At 36.4% G+C, this 24,476-nt stretch overlaps 1 protein-coding gene across 3 annotated transcripts in view; it reads right to left on the reverse strand.

Moving 5' to 3' along the window:
* Traf4 (TNF receptor associated factor 4) overlaps window positions 1-24,476 on the reverse strand; it is a 203,036-nt gene that overhangs the window by 49,160 nt on the left and 129,400 nt on the right. For 2 of the 3 annotated variants that reach the window (XM_090409828.1, XM_090409826.1), the window contains exon 2: window positions 15,567-15,618. In XM_090409828.1, coding sequence (XP_090265954.1) covers window positions 15,567-15,618 — 52 coding nt within the window. Of the gene's footprint in view, window positions 1-1,134; window positions 1,255-15,566; window positions 15,619-24,476 lie in introns of those variants that run through there. The other variant, XM_090409827.1, reaches the window with a different exon arrangement.

Here is a 24,476-nt window from a genome sequence, read left to right on the forward strand (position 1 = left end):
CGCAAAATACCTTATAACCCCCCCCCCCAAAAAAAAAAATCCTCCACACAACTATTAACGCGGGGGTTTAATATGCTGATTTCAGCCAAATCCATTCACCGCGTGGAAATGCTAAAATTAGTCTCCGCATGTGGGTCTGAAGAACTAGGCTGGTTGGAGTGAATTATACGGACAGGATGTTCCAGTAAATAAGTCTTATAGCCGCCTCCCCTCCCCCTTAACGCAGCATTTTAAGTCTGCAACTAATCATCAGTTTTCTCATTTTTCGAGGAAGAAAGGAAGTCGGATAAAACGAAAAATCTTTGTTGTTGTTGTTCATAAAAAAAAAAAAAAACGCACAGAAGATATATGAAGCGAGTCGCCCTAGCAGAAACAATGAAGTCTTAGACCAATCCCTGGGAAAGCTCTTCGCAATACTTTCAGTGTCAGCCACTTCTTTGGAAGAGTTTAAAGGAGGCAAAAAGGGAACCCTCCGATCAATTAAGAGAAAACAAAAGAACTTCGTCCAGCCATGAAGTTGTCACATGACAGTGGGTTCAAGTGAGATAATGTTCGTATAGCGTGTTGGCACGCATACTAGAAGGACCCCGCTTCCGCTATAACAATTCATTTTGGGAATTTTGTTTTTCTGTGTCGCAAAGAAATCTGTGAGAGTCGCAAATGGCGTTTTCGCGGACTATGGGATTTTTTTTTTTTTTTCTTCTCGAAGCCGCTATTAAGTCGGAATTGAAGGATAATCATAGTCTTTAAGACTAATTTAAGATGGGAAGCCAATCCTGGACTACTCATAATAAAAATTGGACAGTAAATTATCAGTTTTACTAAACTTATTTCAAGTAATTTAATATCTTTTTAAATATTATTTAAAACACGAAAACTTCGACTTGGTAACCTTGAGGTATTTAGAGAATAAAAAAAGGTTTCGTATTTGCCTTTACGGAGACATCTTCAACCCCCTACATGCATTGCCATTTGAGAAGATCCGAATTTGATTCCAAAGCGCTATTTAATTTTAATTCATTAATTTCACGCCTACATCAAACCATAGCTGTTAAGTAACTGATAGCAAAGTACGCATTCAACTCTAAAACCCGACTCATTACAAGCAGATACAAAATCGAGAGAGGTCATTACCTTGTCCAATCTTCTACTAGATCCGCAGTCTTCCCGACAACCAGAATGTCGTCTCCAATGAAATTCTGCACCCGCTTCCATTTCGAACACACACTTTTCTGGTGCCTTCGAGAAGAGCACAACCAAAGGTCACTTTATCGCTAAAGTTTGTTCCTTTATCTTTCGCAGTCCAAAGGCCAATTCAGAACGTCAAAAGAACTAATTACAACGTTCACTCACTATTGGCAGATATTGCTAGCGTTATGTGCTCATCATTATTACTCGACTAGAAGCTTATTCGGCTTCTACGAGGACTCGAGGGAGTGAAAAAACCACATCGGAAGGGGTCAACCAAAGAGATGTTTTAGGAAGTAAACGGGACGTTTAAGGACTGCATCATTGATATCGGAACCGCTCCCAAGAGCGCTCTGAACTTTTCCAGTAAACGGTGATGCTCCCCCATATGCTGCTGCAAACATCCCACGCGTGTGGCGACCCTCCTCGTCACGTGCAAGCAGTTCTGTGTTGAAACGAAAGCGAAGCGTCTCTACTTGGTTATCCTTCCCCCGCGCGCACATTTTTTTTTTTTTGCTCCGTCTCACTTGGTGTGTGGGGAGGGGATGACAGTGAGTTCGAAGGGGGGGTGGGGGAATTTATAAGAATAAAGTCGGTAACAGTCCCAAAATGACCCCGTAATCCCAGTGGCAAGGTCAGAGGGCTTGGGAACTAACCGAAAACCCGCGAGTTGGCTGTTTCCGGTTTGTCAGCCCCCTTAAAACAAGGGTCACTATTAAACAGCCATGGTCAACACCAGGGGGTCGTCGTTACCCTTGTTACGAAGATAGGTGCACGTGCTGCGGGCAATTTTTCACGTCTTGCTCGGATAAGAGCAAAAAAAAAGCGAGCGAGGGCCCGCGATCAGAAAACTCAGATGACGACGGAGGAGCTTAATCAACAAGAAGAGGTTATCGTACGGAACAGAAGGTCATGTCAAAATAGCGATGGACCACAGTTTATAAGAGAAATGGAGCCACAGTCTCGGAAGGAAGGTCGTAACTTAATATTGTGGCTTCCTTTAGTGTAACTGGATAATCTGCATCACATCTTGAAGGGGGGGACTGAAATCTCGACCCACCCATCCTCGATCCTGAGTGGTACAGCCGCCTTTTACACACACACACACTGCTTGGTGGATATTTAATAACTGCATCGTTTTTTCACACAGAACTAATTATAGCTTTTATACGAAACTAATTATAGCATTTAAAAACGCACTTTGCGGTCACTGACTAATTTTCTCTTTCTCGTGGGAGAATTAAAAAAAAAAATAAAATAAAACATGAGTTCAAGCTCAGAAACTAAACGGGCTTTATCGACTTGGCTGGCCAATTGGACGGTGTTCCCATCCTCCACGCACTAAGTTGTGGACTCGAATCTCGTTTTGGACATGGATGTTTGTGAATGTCTCTGATGGTAGATGAATTCCATTGCCCAGCAATTGGAGACTACTGTATATAATCCACTGGATTAACGTAAGACTGATCTACAAAGAGTTTTGGTTCATTCGCATTAATACTTGTATAAGAACAGTTAAATCATGGAGGGAAGCCCTCCTCAGACTAGGATTTTGTGTTAGCTGGTGCAGTCACTCGCCTATAGAAAAAGCGCAACAAATTACACATTGCAGTGATTGTAGGATTAGTCGAGATCGCTTAAAGGACCAAACACGTTTCTATTAGTTGCACAATGTTTATGCGAGTACCAGCTTTCCCATTAAACCACACGATCTCAGCGTGGGTTGACATATGGGCTATCTTCGGGCCAAGATATATATTAAGTGTTCTGTCGTCTTAAGTAGCCTTGTATCTGAAAGTAAGGAAGTGCACTTACTATACGAGTGCTGCTGCCCCCTACCCCCCAAAAAACAGTTTTTTTTTCCGTCCTCCTGGTTAAGGCAGTCAGCATTAATATGGCAATGAGAGTAACCGGCATTGCACAATGATATAAATATTGGCTTTCATTATTTCCATTAAAAAAAAAAAAAAGAAGAAAAGAAAGGGTGTCCTGTTAGCAATCCGTCTCCAATGTCTTCCTTCCGTTGATTTTAGATTTTATTAAAGTGCTATTTTATCCGCTTTTAATGTGGCGAGACTCGATTTTTATTCCGAGCAGGCCTTTCCTTAAAAAAAAAAAAAAAAAAAAAATTAGAATTAAAGCCAAACAACTTGTGTGTGTGTGAACTGCTATTATAGATGGAGTAATTAGCACGTAATCTGAGCCAATTTGCATTAAAAAAAAGTGCCTTTTAAAGGCCGTCGCATGCCCTTCATATGCACAGAATGTTTATTCATAATATAGGGATGAAACTCAATATTACGAAATTTATGCTCGACGCAAAGCCATCGGCGACAACGTCGATACAAAAAAAAACTCCAAGTTTATTCATAATTGTTTCATTGATGTTAGTTGCGGTAACCACGCGAATTATGCTTCGAGAATAGCGTTTACAATATGCCACTAGATAATAGTAAAAAATATCGCGAAACTGCTAACACTTAAACTGGCGAATACCTCAATGTCTCTACTATTGTCGCTTCAAATTAATCACTTAGTATGGCTGAATACTGCAATTATTAAATTGGCTGTAATGGGGGCTAAAGTCCAAGGTTGATTATCACGGAGTTCATGTAATAGCCATGACAACAGCATGCAACATTCCAAGACAACAATATCATAATTAGCATTCATTATTCCTGTTGAGAATTAATTAAAGGTTTCTTCCAACAAAATCAAGTTGGAAACTTAAGTTATTTGGAAGTTAAAATTAATTAAAATTAATGTCTACCGCGACACCTGGTATTGACAAACGTGATCAACAGTTGCTATGGAAACTCAGAAGCACGAGGTCAATCACCAATGTACCAAACGAAAGTTGGTTATTATATAAAGAGATTTTGTGTTTTCATATGGGAAGGGCTTCATTTAAATTTTTCAGATAAATTTATTTTTTTTTATTTGTGTAGTTATAATAAAGATAAATGGATCTACTGGTGATTTTGTGTGTGTGCTTGGAAATTTATTTTTCTAAAGTGAATCAAATCACAGAGTTTTTACAGTCGTAAGGAAATTTAATCAGACATTAATGAATGAACAAAAAAAAAAAAAAATTAAATTAACTCATTAAGAACCTTACCAATTTAAACATATTGCGTCTGTCTTGAATGTAATTTTTATATACCGTATTTTAACCCTAATGTTCCTTAGGGAGCCATTTACGTTGGTTCCTGCATTAAAAAAAAAAAAAAAAAAGAAAGAAAGCTAGTATCTCCAAAGAAGATTCCACATTGCGCCTCTGAAGAAACATATAAGAAAGAAAGAAAGACGGGGGGGGGAGTCAGAAATACCTCTTTGGAATGATGCTAAGAAAGACCATAAGGAATGTGTGTGCCAAATCCATTGGAGTTGCACACCTTCATATTTCCCTCGCGTGCACTTTGAACTGTTTTTCAAACGGAGATCACACGCTGTAAAGGCCCTAAGACTCTCTTCTTTCATGACAAGTCCCTTCATTCATGCTACCCCTACTAAACTTCCTGTGTTACTCCGGGTTTTTTTTTTTTTTTTTTTTTGGAGTTTTTTTTTTTTTTGGAGTTTTTTTTAAACTCGACCATTTTTTTATTCGTAGTGAGTAAAGTAGTCTCCGCAGGGGATATGCTACGTGCGGGCTCGCTCAATACATAATCTTCAATGAACCGATTAACTCAGCAAGAGATTTTTTCGCGTCACACAAAACCGCTCACGTGCGTGTTTATGTAGGTGACAGTAATGTGCGAGGTGTAAAAGCTTTCATTACAGGGGCTTCAATTACTAATCAGGAAAAAAAAAAAAAAAAAATGTAAATCTTTACTTAGAGATATCTAGTTTTTTTTTTCTTTTTTTAAATTGAGACTTTGAATTGGATAAACTGAGTTTTTAACACTCGTTATCTCCAAAGATAAATATTTGTCAGAAACCAAATAAATTACAGCGGAGGTCGATTTTTAAAATCGTTCGTTTTTTATTAAAAGAATATACCGGCTGTCTGATAGCGAGTCAGATAACAGACTGAAACACGCTATTAAGATAACAAAAATATAGGTTTAATTAAACACAGGAATGGCACAGTTCAGTGGAAGATGCAACGTCTCAAATACAGCTGTGATCTTTCGTCATTTTGTAAGTTGTGGCAGCTGCATCTTCCATTTCCCAGTCCGCTCACTTAACTCGCCACATCCGTCACATTGCAGCTGTGCTCCACCCCTCATTTCTAGAAAACTAATCCCTATTTGTATTTTCGCAGGCAAATTACTAAGAACGCTTTATATACACTGCTCAAAACAATTAAGAGAATATTTTAGTTTCTGTCGGATAATTATACATTTCTGCAAATAATTCTAACTATTGGGTACTTTATACACGAATAAATATTTCTTACTTGTGGATAGGGTGTAATTGATGAGATATTGCTTAAATAATCGATATTTATTACAAATTTAACAAATTATACATTTTAGAGTGAAATAATTTTAACGAGAATAACCAAAAACGCTTTTATTAATTTTTAAGAGGGCGTATGGTTCGTCTCCATTAATAGCCAGAACAGCCGTACATCTTGATTGCATGGACTGGATAAGATGATCAAACAGTTCTTGTGGGATATTTCCCCACTCTTCTGTGAGAGCAATTTCGAGCTCTTTGAAGCGATCGTGGTGGCACCAGTCGAGCAGAAATGCTCCTACCTAAAGCATCCCAGGCATGTTCGATTGGATTACAATCCAGTGAACAGGCAAGCCAGTCCATTCGTTCAATACCTTCTTTCTCAAACCACTCTTGTACCAAATTTGCACGGTGTAAACGAGCATTGTCATGAAAATGAATTCTTGGCCAATTGCAGCAACATGTGGACGAACTACAGGTTCCAAAATCTCACCTTTGGGCTGTTAAGAACCGTTTCTGATAAAATACAGATCAGCATCGCCACCTATACTTATTCCAGCCCATACCATCTCCCGAAACTCCCACCTTGATGTTGGAGTCTTTCATGTACAAACTGTGGATTATTTCTTGTTCCACTTTCACGCCATATCAAGATAGGTCGGCTATCTGGTTGCAGACTGAACCTGGGCTCGTCACTAAAAAGTACACGAGCCCAATCCTCATTTGTCCAATCGCGATGTTTCCTGTGCCCAAATTCTTCGGACTCTTTTGTGATTTGAAGTAAGTGGAATGCAAACCATTCGTCTTCGAGCATATACACCTATGGCATGAAGACGATTTCGTACGGTCTGTGTCGATACCAGCCTCCCCGATGCTGCGGCAAGTTCGCTTCGAAGTTGTGTTGCGTTAAGTGTTTGTTCGATTTCATCTGGCTAGTAATGACAAATACTGACCGTCTCTTGGAGTTGTTGATGATGATGGGCGACCTTGACCTTGTCTTCGGCAAACATTTCTCGTCTCCAGAAAGCGATTCCAAAGTCGGGAAATTACGCTTTGAGATACACGACCCGCTTGAGCGATAACTTGCTGAGTTTGTCCAGCTTCTAATCTACCAATGGCTCTCCAAGCCATGGATATTCCGGGATATCATGTTGCTCTACCATTTTTAACAAAATAATGGGTGGTAGGTGACAAAAGTTTACAATTGAAGTGATAATTATGCACTGTGGAAGTGAGCGCAACAAACCACGCTTTTATACCCCCCCCCCACATGCTAATACGGCTAAGACACGTTTCGACAAGTCTTAATATGATTTTGTACGCAGTCGCGTGTTCTACACTATTGTACATTAAAAACATTTTAAAATAAATGTGTTGCATTTGTCAATTATTTTTAAAACTTTATAATTTACAAAAAAAAACAAAATATCCGCTAATTATTTTGATATATTATTATATTATAATTATTTTGATATATGAAACATTTTGGACAGTGGGTGGCCTACAATCTAATGTTGTACGTCTGTAAATTCGAGGGGAATCGATTAGTTAGCTATCTTGCGTTTATAGAGGTTCACATGAAATGGGGATAACACTCATATATTGGTAATTGACTAAGTGATCGTTGCGCCCCCACACAACAGTATAAGAACCCATCAACACCAGTATCTGTGCAAAGCGTAGTCATTCTACAAATGAGGTATCATGTCGTAAACTCCAGAATGGGAGTCGTCGCGTCTCTAAGGGTAAACCGGTATTGCACTCGTAAATAAATAAAGGTCTTATACATTATTTCCAACTTGTTCATTTTTCATTTGAACAACCATAAAGTCCGCGGAGTAGAATGTGGATCAATAATTCGTTTTAGATAGCAGTGCAGCTGTTTACAGAATACTGGGGACACACGAGAAAGTAAAGAAACAAGGCCGTAAAAATAAATGGTTTTTTGTCGAATAACAAGCACATAGGTACAAAACCCCAAACAATTCCCTCGCTACTCAGGGGGATTTCTTTGTTTGTATGACTTGAGGGTTTAAAAAAAGTAATTTAAAAATACAACCAAACCTGTGGACTCTTCAAAGACAGAAAAATGGAAATTGGTATCAAAAAGTATTAGTTTCAAGTACAGGTAACCCTCGTATAACGCGGTTTCGATATAAGACGGTCTACAAACTGTAGTAACCCTTTATATTTTCATATATTTTTTTCAACGTGCGACTTAAAAATCAAATTTTATCTTCGTTAATTTTGTCTCTGCCCGTATCTCGGATGTGGTTATAAATAGAGAATTTATTTTAGGGGAAATACCCTTTATAGTTGAAAACGAAATTAGTAAATTAATTGATGGGGAAATGGATTTAAATGAGGAGGAACTGGTACAATTAATAGATGGCGTGGAAAGGTCTGCCGAAGATTCTGATGAATCCGTTAAAGAATTCAGTTTAAAGAAATTAGCAGAAGGGTTGGCAAGAAATATGTTTTATGGATAATGATCTCTCAATGGAGCGCTCCGGAAAATTAACGAGGCAATTGGATATTTGTTTAGCTCCGTATTATGAACTTAACAAAAAATTGCAGCATAGTGGTAATCAAGGTCTTATTATTGACTTCTTGATAACTAAACCAGCCGAAGTATGCAATGAGAATTATAGAAATGATGTGCAAGAGATTTCAAGTGATGACGAACGACGTCCGGCCACTCGTAAATAAAGAACATCTACGAAATGTTAGTTTTTAAGAGAGTGATGACGATTAAAAATACACTTTGTTTTATTCTGCCTAAAACATTTATGCATTATATGCAATGAAGGTTTACGTACAATTTATAATTTTTTTGATAATTTTAATACTATGTATTTGTGTTATAGTTTATGTTTTCTTAACTTACATGAATTACCAAAATTAAATAAAAATATTTTTTTGTTGGATATGTCATTGTTGTTTATATAATTTTTTTTTTAAAAAAAAAAAACCGATTTCGGAACATAACCCTACTTTTTCTATGTGATGTGAGTCTCGCATAACGCGATTTATATAACGCGGCATTTCTATGGAACCTAATTTTGAATATACAGGTAACCCTCGTATAACGCATCCGCGTTATACGAGGGTTATCTGTATATTCAACTTTAGATAGAAAACCTGGAAACAAAACTTGTTCGAATGTAAAATAAATAACTTTTCCTTCGATGTATATTTAAAATATTACAACTGTGTACTGATCTACGAGGAAAAGATACCTTCGTCCATCGCGTCTCATAACTTGAATAAATTCAGTCGAACTGCTGTGATATTTCAAGAACAATTAGGTACGTTTGGTGCTATTATTGGCACGTGTGTGCCAAAACAGTATTCGCTATATATATTAACAAAAGCAAAAATTAATTCAACTTTGTACAAATCATTTTTGATATCCCGCTCGTGTAACAAGATTAATGCATTTTTTTTTGGCCATTCTTATTTTCACTATCTGCTTTTGCCATTTATTTAATATAATTGAATGCCAACTACCTTGTTATATGCAGATTATCCAAAATCAGGAGGGCCCCCTACAGCAATCAGACTCGAGAGAACTCTTCCGAGTTTCCTTGCTTGTCAAAGAGAATCCCCCCATTCCCCCTCCACTAATAATCAGTGCGGATATTTGTTCCGTGAGAATTATCTCAAGCAAAAGGTGGTTCGTTATTAGCGAGCCAGATCTTTTAACTCAAGGCCAGTAAGGACAGAGCGAATTCTTCCCATTGCAAAGAGTATTTCGTTTAAATAGTCCATCTAACACCATCCAGGAAAGAGAATACTTGACGTGCAAATATTTGTGCTAGCATAAAACTAATACGCAACCGAGATCGATTTGATGCAGGTAGAAATCGGAAATGTCGTGCTTTCAAAACTTCTCTTTCTTTTTTTCACCAGCCTGCTTACAGTCATTTATTCTCCGCCCCACGCTCTCCTCAAAAAAAATTAGTAACAGAAAGAAGGCAAGTCCTTCAGTGATGGTCATATGATAATCATTTTGACACCAAACCTAACCTAATTAACAATCATCAATACGAAATTTCCTACCTATCGATTCAAAATAAATCGTCCAACTTACGTTAGACACGTTTCCAAAATCTCCATAGTTGTTTTTGACATCCTAAAGGGGTCTGATCTAGTTAGATCTTTGATATCGTAATCAACTTTCCTCCCTCTTCTCAAACAGGAGGAGGACTGTGATCACAAAACAGATGAATCTTTAAACATCGAAATAGATGGACTGTCTCAGTGTCCTGCTCTTTCATCCATTCGCTTCCGTACGCATACATTCCCTGCTCGGCTGTAAACTTCAAAGATGCATTCAGACACTGGACCGCACTCTCTCTCTGTTGACAAACTTTGCGCAACCCAAATAAACAAACTTTCATGGCTATCTACCCCTATCCCCATAAATAACGGTTTCCAGGCGAGTGAACACTACAGTATTTACTCCGCAACCAGTCTTTTACCACTCCATTGTCTAGCGAGGACAATGGCTTGATAAAAGACGTACCCCACCAGGGTAAAGGCGTGGAAGAGAAGAAATGTCTTGATAAAGTCAATGTTTTCATATAAAACGAGAAGTAATATAATGCAATAGTATAAATCAAGCAATCGTTATGTCATTTGAGTCAGTTTATTGAGGCAGATAACAGCTAGTATAACTCATATATGTGATAAAGATAGCCTAAAATAACAGGGTAGAAGTTCTTATGTAGTCAGTTAAGCTCTGTTGTAACTGTCTTATTAGCCCAATTATGTACTTATTTATACTGATTACGTATTGTTTTAATTTATGCCTAATTTTCTATATTATATACGATACAAAATTGTTCTAAACACAATCAGTATCATTCCTCACCGAATAGATCAACAGGACCGAAAGAGAATTAGACATTATTAACAGTTATCACTATCAACAGTGCTGGCCATTGTACAACGTAAACTTTGATCTATCAGGTTCCCAATATCGGCTCAATGTGAGCAATAGCACTGTGAGAGGCTTCTCTGATCCCTGGATAAATCTTTTGGGAACATTTATAGTTTTCCGTAAATCCACACCACCACTTCAACTTTCATTTACAGCAAAAACAAAGAAAAGCGACCCCTAGTGGAACTCTGGGAATAAATCGGTTAACTTTTCGAAAATTGGCTCCGTTGGGGAAAAAATACATTATGGATTTTGGGAGTTTTCTATGACTTGCGATAAAGTTATCAAAACACATTAAGTGTGTGGATTTCTGCAAGAGGGCGCCATGAGCAACACTGGTTGCTAGGTGATAAAGTGGTCTGTGAAGCTCAATTATAATTTCTAGTTCATAATGCATTACGTTGTTTTGATGTTACATGTTTTTTAATAACAAAAAAAATTAATCTACATCGAAAGTAATAAGGATTTTCGGTACTCTGTAAAATAGGGTTTTTATGAGAAAGAAAATCGACCCCTAGTGGAACTCTGGGAATAAATCGGTTAACTTTTCGAAAATTGACTCCGAGAGGGAAAAAATACATTATATGGATTTTGTGAGTTTTCTATAACTTGCGATAAAGTTATCAAAACACATTAAATGTGTGGATTTCTGCAAGAGGGCGCCATGAGCAACACTAGTTGCTAGGTGATAGTGGTTCTGTACAAGCTCAACTATAATTTCTAGTTCACAATGTGATATTTCTTAATAACTTAAAAAAAAATTAATCTACATCAAAAGTAATAAGGATTTTTTATATTCGGTAAAATAGGGTTTTTATGAAGGCTTATACATTAATAAAAAGAAAGTAATAAATAATAGTTTTAAAATAGTCATACACTATTACGCAAAATCCCAACTTCGTTGTTAATCTGTAAAAATTAATTGAGCACATTCTGGGAGTGTTTTTTTTTTTTTTTTTTTTTCTTACTAGGTAATTTTACACCGTAAATTAGTTTGCGGTAATATAATCGATCAAATTTAGATTTAAAAGAGCTTATTTTACTTCAAGCGATGAAATTCTCATATAAAAGCAAAAGAAGCTTCTTCCCAACTCACATTACCAGCTTCGGTTGTTATCGCAAGACAAAGGTGAGTTGGATATTTGCCTCGCTCGCGTTCTAGCTAGCTGTGAGCAAAGAACGGAACCTGATACAGAAGCAGAAGAGAATGGAGAGTGCCAAATGACAGACATTATCGTGCTAGTAGAGGGAACTGATGTTACACGTGCTGCCATAAATCACAGATAGTCTCGTGGGGGCCACATCAGTGACATCTCTGGACACTCAATAAGAACATTTGCTATCTAAGATTTCTGGGTATTCCAGAATGCGAAGCAGAGGGCGCCGTGCTAAGCAATCATATCTCAGCTGACCATTATATGAAAACAAAGAGAGTGCGGAGAAGATTTTTTTTTTCTGTTTTTATTTAAAGAAAATTTACTTATGGTGCAATAAAGGAAAGATAATTAATTTAGTGGTCCAAATCGCTTCAGTTAGCTTGCTCGACCGACTTTTAATGTGCTCTCTAGTTTGTAGCGTGGTCGATGCGTCTTTCGCGATCCCAAAGCGACCAATTTGCTTCGCATTAATGTCACGAAGCCCATAAAGGATTTTTTTTTTTTTTTACTTGAGTCGTTTCGCGAATGTCTTGTATGCCATTACGTAACGCAATGATCATTTGGGACAACGAGGCTTTCAGACTCCACCACTCCACAGTCTTTCAGGAGAATTTGCTGACACTCTTCACCATTGACATAAATTTCTATCCATGCCCGTGCAGGGGGGGCTTTCGTTTCATGTAAAATCAGCTTTAAAAAAACCAGTTAACAATCCAGTTGGAATTAATTCTCTTCAGCATGGTACACAATCTCACCATCGGCTATATTCGGGTCCATAATTTTAACCCCCCACCCCCACCCCACCCGGCGGCATAAACTTGCAACCATCTCCTGTAGTGATTGCTTCTCAGACCGTCATCTCTGTTGAATTTAAAGTGGATCATCCTTTTAGAAGAGTCTCGTCTATGATGATCATGAGGTGCAAGCTATTTACACTCAAATTATGAACTCTGCGGTTACAACTCACTTTGGTGAACCTCCCAGCTTACACTATTTTAACTCCTAACAGAATAAGTGATATTCAAGCCACATGGACATCGCTTATTGTGTATGGCTTATATGCCTTATATGGTTTTTAATAATGGCTTCTATTTTTACATATTGTTATGAAACCATTTTATTAATATCGTGTTTTGAGTACCGCAATTCAAAAAAAAAAAAAAAAATGATCGTATAACTCATACGATTGCAGACAATAATATTAGGGACCACGAGATAACGGCCGTTGTCCACCGTATTTATTCCCTTCCCCAAACGCCAATTAAAATCACTGATGTCTTGGACCAGCTATCTGTGATTAACTAAAGGTGGAGTCTGGCTGCTCCCAATTTCCAAAAGTTAGATATGGCTAAAACGCCTTGGAGAATAAAAGGAGTGAGCTAATTCATTTTATTTATTAAAAAAACTAAATTAAAACTCATAAAAAATGAATTAACTTGGCATTTCAGGACTAAAAAAAATTAGCAATTGAAAAAGTTTCTGTTCAACAGTAGAAATATAAAAATAGCGTCTTGAATTGGAGCGCTTCTAAGGCTCTCTTGGACCATAATGTAATAAAAAGGTATTGCTCCATTGAATATAAATTTGCTGTCATCCTAATTTCCTTCGTTTCCCTAAATGTAACATTTAGGGGAACGAACGGGTTAAAAAGTGAGTTTAAATTTTGTCCTAGCAAGTCACAAATAATTTCTAAACTATCTTTGCAAAAAAAAAAAAAAAAAAACTAGCTGTAACTAATGGCTTGCGTACGATGAAGTTAAGCCTGGTCCTCTTAAATGGCCCATTAAGCAATTCGACATTACACAAACCGGATTATGAAGGGAGTGAGTTGAGGGCCTTCCCACGAGGGAAACAATGCTCGTGGGGAACCACATTTAATTGCAAGCGCGAATAACAAATTGTTATCTGTGAGGTGGAAGGTTTTCTCGTATCAGATATGCCAAACCTGATCCTTCCATCCACTGATAAAAATCATCACTTTTTGTTTCCGAAGCGAGCAAATATCAGAATAGGAACTTTCCCACGATTTGCTTCTAGGAGGTTAAGTACTTGAAAAATCCTTAAAAAAAAAAAAAAAAGTCTAGTTTATCAGAGGCCGATCCGAAGTAATTATTGTTGCCTGGATTCCCACGTGCTTCCTTGCAAGGATGCGATTAATTACGGAGCCAATGAAACCTACAGGCTCGAGTCGCTGAATTGCCACTAACAAACAGGAAGTCATCATTTTGTTCTAAATATAATGCTGATTACGAGCGTTCGTCGTGCACCCCCTTGTCTGCCATCTCATTAACTGATATCCAGAATAAAAACACTGGAATGTTACGGCCTTTATTTGACGGAAACAGTGGTGAAAGAACCACCCAAGGTTAGGCTCAGGGGGAGCAGTCAGGACAAAAGCGGAACCTGCAATTAGATATCATTTGCATAACAAGTGGAAAATCCAAACCACCCCCACACTATCCATCAGCACATATTGAGTCACAAGACGGAGAATATAGACTGAAAGAAATAATAATAATAATAAGACAAGATACATTGGCGGACCTGGTCTGCTTTCGCTATGCATGCTGGGATTCACTGATAGTTTTCAAGCCATCCATTGCATGAGTTCGAACAAGATCTGAAAAATGATAAAGGTGCGTGCCTCATTTGCATTCTTGTGTGACGTCACAATAAATTGGTGGGATAAGTGGCCATTTATAATTATCCCACCAATTTATTAGTTTCCTTTTAATTAGTTCGAGATTTTCTGAAATTTATTTACTTATTTATTACTTTTTGCATCAAATACGATCATTGCCTTTATGTGCTACGATTTTTCTTTTCTTTTCTTTTAATATCTTAAGATTATGAAATTATGAAAATATTTTATTAATAAATAAGAACTCTAAACTTCTTTAATATTTTGCAGACAGATTTCATTAATAAATCTATCTGAAGAATCTCGCTTTTCTTTATTATAATGTTGACAATATTCAACTTCTGTTTTTGAAGATTTTTTTTTTTCGATGTCTTTCTTTTATATATTTTTTTTTTTTTTTTTTTGCATCTTCATTCCAACTTATTCGTTTTCAAAATTCAGAAGCTGCACTATACTTGAGTTAATTTATATCTATTGTTTGTTAATCACAACAGATATAACATTTTAACACTTTCAACCCTTGATCTGTTCCATTATTTTTGTTATTAATTTTGTTTTCCTCATTTTTAGTAGTCCTATTTTCCAGACTACAAATTCCTAGATCTAATTTTCAGACTGTAACCGATTTTAGATACCAAAATTAAAAAAAAAACAGCCTTACAAATTTTAATACAGACTGTAAACGCTAAATTTCTAGCAAAATTAGTCCATCCATAGAACAGCTGTAATGAGCACGTGCAGCAGAGAAGTCGAATCGAATCTTGGAGGTGCATTTCGCGAAACGCATCTAAAAGGAACTCAACTCAACAGGCCTGCAATCAGCAGTGCAAGCTGATCACGCACGGATCGTCATTCCGCCCGCCAGTAGCCAACCCAAATACGATAACATCTGTCTAACCCTTAACTCGGCCACGATACTAATCTTTCGTGGGTGGAATTTGCATTAAAAGAAGAAGAAAAAAAAAAAAAAAAAAAGGGAAAATATGGCGACAAAGGTCATTTCATCTCATAGCATTTAGAAAAGAATAAAAAAAAAAAAAAGTTCATTAAAGCGAAGTCAGGAAATCCAATCCCAGAAAATATACCACGAAAAGCAACATCAATAAATGAACCAATAATCTCTCTGGTGATGTCACTCATTGAAGCAGATCATTGATTCCAGGGTGTACATCCTTTACAAGACTGATTAATAAATAAAAATAAATTTTGGGAGGATAAAAAAAAATATACTCACTTTGGCGTAGTCGAGAGGCATGTTATCCTCAGGACACGTAAACACCCCTTCACTGAAAGAAAAAAAAAATAAAATAAATTGCAGGAGATATAAAAACGGAAAATTGCAAATAAACATTAAAGAATTCGAGCTTTAATAATTATTGTAACAAAGGGGGGGGGGGGCTTTCGATATTCCAAAGCTGTTTTGCAATACTTGTTATTGAAATATTTAAATGAGTTACTTCTACAGTAAAATAATGAAAAAAAAAAATCAATTCCTTTATTGTATGACTTAGTGATTAAAAGTGCCAAAATTACTGGCGTAGACATTAAACAAAAAAACCCGGTCTTAATACATTTTTTATTCATCTTGAGTAATTGCATCTTAATGAATTCTGTGCTTTACTTATCCAGAGTCAGAGCCGCCATAAAAATAAAATAAACAGTGACTTGTTCCAATTTTGTGGCACTTCAAAAACACCTTTAAAAACCATTAAAAAATATAACAAAAATTGATCTGAGGCATGGCTGGATCAGAGTAACTTCTTCCCCCCCCCGGCAATATGACAGTTTTCTTACGTGAAAATTTTATATGAAATTCGTTTCAATAAATTGCGTAATATTTTTTTAAATGTCTTTTGTTGTTTTAATGACTAAATCCCGTGTTATTAAAATAGCAATAATCTATTGGTTGAAATTTAAACAATGAAAAACGTGCTTCTGCGCGCGCGCACACATACACACGCACAAGCGATACTTTGAATCTTCATTTTCAATTAAAAGTAGATATTATATAACGACTATTTACTTATTTTATCAAATGATTAAACAAGTGCATTACGTTTATTTATTTAGCTGTATTAGATCATAACAGTAAGTGTGGTTAAATAATAATAACAAACGGAATATATTATTAAACATAAAGTACGTTACTACTTGGAATTTATATAATTACGGTTATTAATCATAATAATCAAATGGGTTTTGCACACTGTTCAAGACTGCTTCTATCTACCCTTGTGAAGATGCCCGTTTGTTCGGTCAAAGCCACCATTTAATTACCAAATAATTGTTTAGTACGCGAGTGAGCGGTTAAGTGGCCATCCCCTACTAACCTTTTTCTACTGGTGATTATCCCATTGTGAGAAGGAACTTCTTACTACAAACAGCCATCAGTTACGTCATCAAATCACACGTGTATTTCACGATCAACAAATAAAAAAACAAAGCTATTAAGATCGCTGACACCCTAATGGAGTCCATAATTAAGTTTCGTAATTAAAACGCTATCAGCTTTTGCCCATTTAATGTGTTAAACCAAAGAAAACCTTTCGATTGTTTAATTATTTATATTTATTTGAAACATTGAGACTACTAGCGACAATAACGTCTAGTGGTAAGCGATAGAAATATTGTTTACTATTTCAATTGTTTCATTTATTTATATTTATTTAAAACACTGAGACTACTGGCGACAATAACGTCTAGTGGTAAGCGATAGAAATATTGCTCACTATTTCAATTGTTTCATTTATTTATATTTATTTGAAACACTGAGACTACTGGCGACAATAACGTCTAGTGGTAAGCGGTAGAAATATTGTTCACTATATTAGCGGCTTTAACTAGCCAACAAGCGTGTAAGGACACGTTACCTTGGAAATGAGCAGCACATTACTTTCCGCCTTTCCAGTTGCGAATTCTGTGGATGAAGATAATCCATAAAACACCCCTTCAACAATTCTTCTTCTTGTAGTCGTCCAACCGCACTCACATTATCTACAATTGCAGTCGCAGAATAAACACAAGACAAAAATAAAACCCAGACGATCAAACCACAAGACAAAACTCGCAAATGGTCGATGCCGACCTTCCTCGTCTCCTTTCGACGGTGTTCTGGAAGCACTCGCTTGCCGTAAAGGCTACCGCACGGTAAAAATCGCGTTTGGACAGGTTGTTGCAGACGACAATGGAGCAGCGGCGTCTACCTGACGTCACAGCAAAAGCGCGCAAGTGCTACAAAGAGAAAGTTTCTCTTCTACTAACCTCGCTATTTAGTTCCGGTAACGAACTATCACTAGATGGCGTAGTAATTCTGTGTTGTTTGTAAACAGCTTGGAATCAAATAAAGGAAATGCTTGTATGGAATAGTAAATGTCCACGAAAAGGTGAATAAACATTGTCACAGATGTCTAAGTGGTATTATTATGTATTTTTTTTAGCAATTAATCAGCTGTGCGATATCAATTAAGAGATAGAAAACTCCGAAAATAATATTGTATGTATTTGTCATTTTAACTGTAATATTAATTCATTTTTATTTATTAAATGTATGTAACAGAAAATGAACATTATGAGAAAAGGTATACATACTGTTTCTTTATTACCTCGCGTGTATTTATTTATATATTACTAAATAAAACGTTGCATTATTAGCTAAAAATCCGGTTGGATGTTAGAAGGACGTAATTATTGTCTTGGTCTAACAACTATCATAGAAGTAACGTTACGTTAGGCTTAGCAAACATCGGATGATTAAAAAGGAAAAACGAAGGTTAAAAAAATAAACTTTGTGTTCATATTAACAATAATTTAATGAATAAGAGAACAAACCTTTCATCGGAGTTCTGAGAGTAATACATTGTCAGCTTAAAGATGAATGATTTGAGGGAACTCCACAACTAACCACAGTCTCTCACTTTGAAAAATTAAGCCTTGTTTAGCGGGCATGATTCGACATGTTTTCAAGGTAACTTTTGTCGGAGTACAGTACCATGCACCTGGTTTCCTACCGTGGGTGACTCACACATGACCTCCGGCACGAAGGAACTTGCAGAAGCAGGGTTGCGACACATCTTCAATGGAATGTGTTTACGGCAAGTGGGATTCCCACTCATGAAAAGGAGAGTAAATAAAAACGGGGTCTTATTTACCCCTCACATAAGACATAAAGCAAAAAGCAAACAAGATAAAGAATAAAAACAAATGAAATGAGATTTGTGAGAAAAACTGCAAAATACACATTATTAGACCAAAAAAGAAACAAAAGATATTTTAAAAGAACTAAAAACAAAATCAATAGAAGAAAAACTAAACAATTATAAACAAAAATGGATAGAACATGTAAATCGAATGGCCAACATCCGACATCCAAAACAAATACTAAAATATAAGCCAACTGGAAAGAGAAGGCAGGGTACACCTCAAAACAAGGATATTGGGTGGATAATGAGACCGGAAAAGACCAATATGGTCTAAACCCGTATTTAGTGTTATGATGATGATGATAATACGCAGAACGTCACTGATTTGATGGGTGAAACACTAATGCTTTTGATAATCCCCTTTGTCTGTGAGGGAGGTTCTTTGAGTGGAGAGTTATTGAGCTTTAAGCACGCTCTGGAAAGGCAGTGAGATTAGCCGTGTTCAGCTGAGCATAGGATTGACTTGGGTCTTTTGCATTTGTAGAATTCTGCTTCGTTGTAATCTGAAGCTTGCTTGATCTAGCAGAAAAGTGGGGAACTTTTCTGCTAGATCATGAAAGAGGGATGTGATGTAGGGAGTGTTGACTTCTCGGTGAATCTGGGAGTTTCTAATGAACCATGGGGGCGTCCAGAATCATTCTCAGACACTTATTCTGTATCCTCTGCAGCTTTTGAATATTTATATGCAAGGTATGGCTCCAAGCAGGTGATGCGTGATGACCGAGCGTATTACCATCCTGTATATGAGTAGTTTGTTCCGAGTATCCAGCTTGCTTCTGTTAATTATGGGGTCGAGTTGCGTGATTACTTTGGATGTGTTTTATGTGAGTGGTGAATCGCAGTTTTTTGTCAAGCATCACGCCTTAGTCCTTATATAAGGACTGGCTTAAAGGGGCGAAGCAAGAATGCTTTTCATCTTCCCCGTTATCTGTAGAGGGCAGTGTAGAGATATAAGGTGTTATTGAGCTATTAAAGCTCTGATCATGGCAGGAGGGTAACAGCAATAGCCGAGCCTCAGTTAGAACTTCATTGGCTACAGCATTGCCATCCATTACCCTCCAAGGGTATTGGATTCGCTATCCGGAACCTAAGCATCACGTCTTAAGTTCTTAAAAGAACTGGGCGATGGACTGAGTCCTTGACTCTTTATCCCGTCATCTGAATGAAGTAAATCTGTGCGGATGGAGTGTTATTGAGCTAAAAAGCTCTAGTCATGGCTGGGTAACGGCAATAGCCGAGCCTCAGTTTAAAACTTCATTGGCTACAGCATTGCCATCTGTTACCTTGGAAGTCCTAAAAAGGACTTAATCTACTACACCCTGTCTCAAGCATCACGTCGAGATATTTGACCTCAGTATATATATCTCATATTCAAGTAGACAAAAAGTGCTTAACCTTCTTAATAAAAATGTCTGGATGAGAGAACGACGTAGAAAGTTTTTTACCTTGGGTGTAATATACGTTAAAGATACCAAAACATTTTATACTTGGTTTTAATCCTTTTCCCAAGCAAGCAAAACAAAGTTTTGCGCGTGATATATATATATTCACGTCTGAGCTTCTTGTATATAGAGGCTAATGACTTCATATCATTTGCCTTGGTATGTATCCAAGGCAAGTGATATGACGTCATTAAAAGACAAACCGGTCTGGGCCACTACCCAGACCGGTTTCGACCTTTATTGAGGTCTCTTCAGTAGGAGCCAGACCCGGGAGAGATACCAAGGTTGAAGCAATGCAGAAGTTATATATATCTCATATACAAGTGGACAAAAGGTGCTTGACCTTCTTAATAAAAATCTCTTGATCAGAGAAAGATGTAGAAAGGTTTTTACCTTGGGTGTAATATACGTTAAAGATACTGACTTCTGCATTACTTCAACCTTGGTATCTCACCCGGGTCCGGCTCCTACTGAAGAGACCTGAATAAAGGTCGAAACCGGTTTGGGTACTGGCCAGTACCCAGACCGGTTTCGTAGTTTTCAGGTCACGAATATTACCAACTCTGACAATCCTACAATCCCATTTTTAGGAAAAATGAACTTTAAAAATGAAAATTAAAGGTGGACAGAGACAATCATATTTTTTTTTAATCTTTAATACGATAATTAACACAACGCAAATCAGTTTATCGGAATAAAGTTTTGAAGAAAATGATCAACAGACTAACAATAATCTTCTGAAATTAATCTTCTCAAACAGCGGGGTGGTGTCGACAGACAACCCGAAATTGCGTCACTTTTATGCATTCCGATAACGGCGCTACGTGGCAAAAAGGAGAAACGCCTGAAGGGTAGCAGCCTACACAGGACATTGCGACTGTCTCCTAATGGCTGACCTCGAGACGATATTCGCCGTTATGACGTGCTGGGCTGTGTTTATCGCGTATTACTTTGTCAACTTCTTGCATATATTAGCAATGCTGGGAGAACCCTTATTTCTAACAGTGACATTTGTTCCAGCTAATGCCTAGTTGATCAACGGATAAAGAACATTAAAAAGCAAGTCATCAAAAAAAAAAAAAAAAAAAAAAAAAAAAAAAAAAACGAAAACTGTACAAGAAAAATGTCAGTGGGTTTCTTTTTTCCAAATCTTTACCCCCCCCCCACACACACACACATACACGTATAAATCACATGATTTAATACAGGCGGGCTGTGAAGTCACTTGTTAAGTTGGATTAATGATGCAAACGTGTACACTGTACATATTTACTAATACGTGTTAATGTACATGTTTGCGAGGGTCGGCATCCCGCTGTTTTTGAGTAAGACTAAAAGGCAACCTGCAAGGTTGTACAGTCATAAAATTCTTCGCTGTAACTGGTTTTAATACCGTAAATGAAAAGGACATTCCACTTTTCTTTGCTTTCCTCCTCCGACACAAACAAGTTATCCTTCATCCCTCCCCTCAGGGACAAAGTTGTTTATAACAAGATTTCTAGATTCCTTGCAATAAGATTGTTTCCAGTTTTTTTAGAAGGATTAGCACCGTTAGAATACGGAGAATTACTATTATTGGTCATTCTTTATCTGGGATTTATATTTATGATATCATTAATTCAAGGTTTAAATTATGATAAAGTATGAGAATGAACAATATTAAATCTCAGTTTTTAAAAAAAATCAATCTCTTTTCACCATATCTAAAATCCGAGGTAGAGTTATTCCCAAATGCTACTTATATCCCTAAACACAACGCTTCAAATGCTATACAGCCCCTAAATCTTAATACAGTGTTGACAGGAGGAGCCTTGGGGAATGCAAACAATCAACACGGCTTCTCACATTACAGAATATTTGAATGGCTATCTCTGTCCACTCGTTCAGTCATCGAAGCTCCTAAGCGCGATGTATTTGTTCAGTAGGTCAGCCATCTGCAGTACTAGTAACCAATTTTCCTCGTTCTGGTCAATGAACAGAAATACGTCTCCAAGGTCATAATTATGTTGACAGCATTGAGTCTTCCCTGGTAGCGTCTTAGTTGGAACGGACCTCTCTGATTACATCGATATGAACATATAAAATTACTCTGAGCGCCCTCTGTCATCACTCAACTAATTTTTACGTAAAAAAAAAACAACAAAAAGTCATCAATAGCTTACATTGCGTGCCTGATTTATGATCCAGTGAAGTTCCGAGATCCCTGCAAATAGAACTGTTACTCCACTGTGTTTTTATCCGTATTAACAAAGCGAATTTGTATCTTTAGACGAAGGAAATATCGAATTTCTTTCTTAGATCATGGAGACAAACTATACGTTTTTTTTTTGTCAAGAAATCCGATCACTATTTCATTAATAACATTGTAATAGTAAACATTGAACCATGAACGATTAAGTCATTTAAAATAATTAAGATAGTGTTGATAGTCTTCAATCTCTTTGCAGTAGAATACATTATTTCAGACCAAATATCCAAATAAATTAATTATAATAGTGGATTCTGTTTTTTTTTTTTTTTTCTTAGCAGTACGAAAAAAAAAAAAAAAACAGCATTACAGTAAAATAATTTTCGACTTTGCCTGTTCCCTTTGGGGAATAAAAAGAAGTTAGCGGGCATTATATTGATTATTTTTATGATTTGTGACAAATACACAAACTTTCACATTCAGAGAATGATTGTGAAATAGCCTATTATAGGTACAAAAGAAAGCTAACGATAATTAATTCTCTTTAAAATAATTAAAATAATCGCTCAGATTCTTTCATTACAATTCCATACGCAAAACATTATTTTTAAAATACAGTTTTCAATAAAACAAGCATTTCTGTTCTTAACACAATTCAACTTTTCATAATTAATATCAGTCAACAGTGACAAAGAGAAAACCGCCTGCCAAAAGCAGACGACATATCACGAGCATGTGACGCTGAAAGAGAAAGTTTATCTCTGTGCTTGAGTGCGCATGCTTGGCCAAAAAGTTACGACATAGAAACGAAGAATGAAAGTAAAACTAATTAGCAAATTAAAAAATAACAAAAAAAAAAATGTTTACCTGCGCCTGGAGTAACGAAATAAATTACCTCGAACATACCAACGACTACACAAAATGAGAGATCTCGAGGATTATTAGTTTAAAAAAAAAAATCTGTTAAAAAAGTATGTAGCAAAACGCTTATTTAATGGTGGTTCCTTTGTCAGTCATGCGTTTAATTTTAGTCGTCAGGGAAGCTTGAAAAACTTCAAAGTAACGTATCAAGTGCGGGACATTTTAATTAAAAAACTGAGAATAAGAACTAAATCCTGTTTTGTAATAATGCGCGATAGAAGTCGCTGTGCTAGAATTAGCAGCGGCGCATAAAAATGGCGGTCTTGTTCATATAAACTGTCCGCTTTCGTTCAAAAGAACTGTTTAAAAATAATAATAAAAATAAAATAAAGATGGCTTCATATAACCAGTGACAATCTCGCATCTCAGTTTCTTTAATGCGAACTTCTCCCCCCCCTCCCTCTTTTTTTTTTTTTTTTTAAGTCATAAAAGATGCGCTAACATAGAAGTGGCCGGTTTGTGCGTGACACTCCCTGGTACCGTTTCGTCAAGGAGAAAAAGAAAAAAGATACGTGTATTAAGATGGTTAACTTTAAATGATGGGGATATCATTGTCTGGATATTAAAAGATGAATCAGTGACCTTGTACGAATAGAATGGCGGCGCTCGTTAGCGCTATGAAGGGATCTGAACTTTAAAGTCGTATATAACTAGACCATTTATATTTCGTTGAATATATTTTTATATTTCCAGTTAACAAAAATGTGGGCATATAATTAAAACAAAAATATTGATAAATATATTCTCATTGCATTTTTAATATGACGAATAAAAACACATGAAGAGGAAGATTAGCATTGTCTTCGTGTTCACAAGATTTAGGCTTATAAATTAATTAATTCTGATTGAACGATTCGTAAATAAATATTTAGTCACATTTTTTAAACTTTAATTTAACGCTTTTAACTTCTAGTACATAAAACAATTCATGATGTTGTCTGTGTATTACAACTTATTAAAAAAAGTTTTTTAAATAATTAAAAACATGTTTATTAATATTAATTAATATTAATTAACAGGACATTAGACTTCCATGTTCCCATAACAACAGTTGATTCTGATGTATACCAAGTAGCAGACGACCAAGTAGATGTGACGTTGTGTTTCCATGGTAACAGTAGGTTGTACTTACGCCAGGTGGCAGTGCATTACGTATATTTAATTAAATAATTTTTATGAAGTTGAAGAAGCTGTAGTTAGCTTATGCGATAACAGAAAGGTTACAATAAATGGCCTTCATTGCACGATTAGGGTGGAAAATCAATAAATAAATGTCAAAACTTTTATTAAAACAAAATGTGTCAAGTTAATATTGACAAATAATTCATAATATAAAGTTAAAGTAAAAAAACTACAGCAGTATTATATATTATTGAAAACTGCATCACTTACAT

This window comes from Typopeltis vanoorti, chromosome 20 (genome assembly GCF_054136105.1).
Source record: "Typopeltis vanoorti isolate ZY-2024b chromosome 20, IOZ_Tvanoo_1.0, whole genome shotgun sequence".
In the NCBI taxonomy this organism is placed as follows: domain Eukaryota; kingdom Metazoa; phylum Arthropoda; class Arachnida; order Uropygi; family Thelyphonidae; genus Typopeltis; species Typopeltis vanoorti.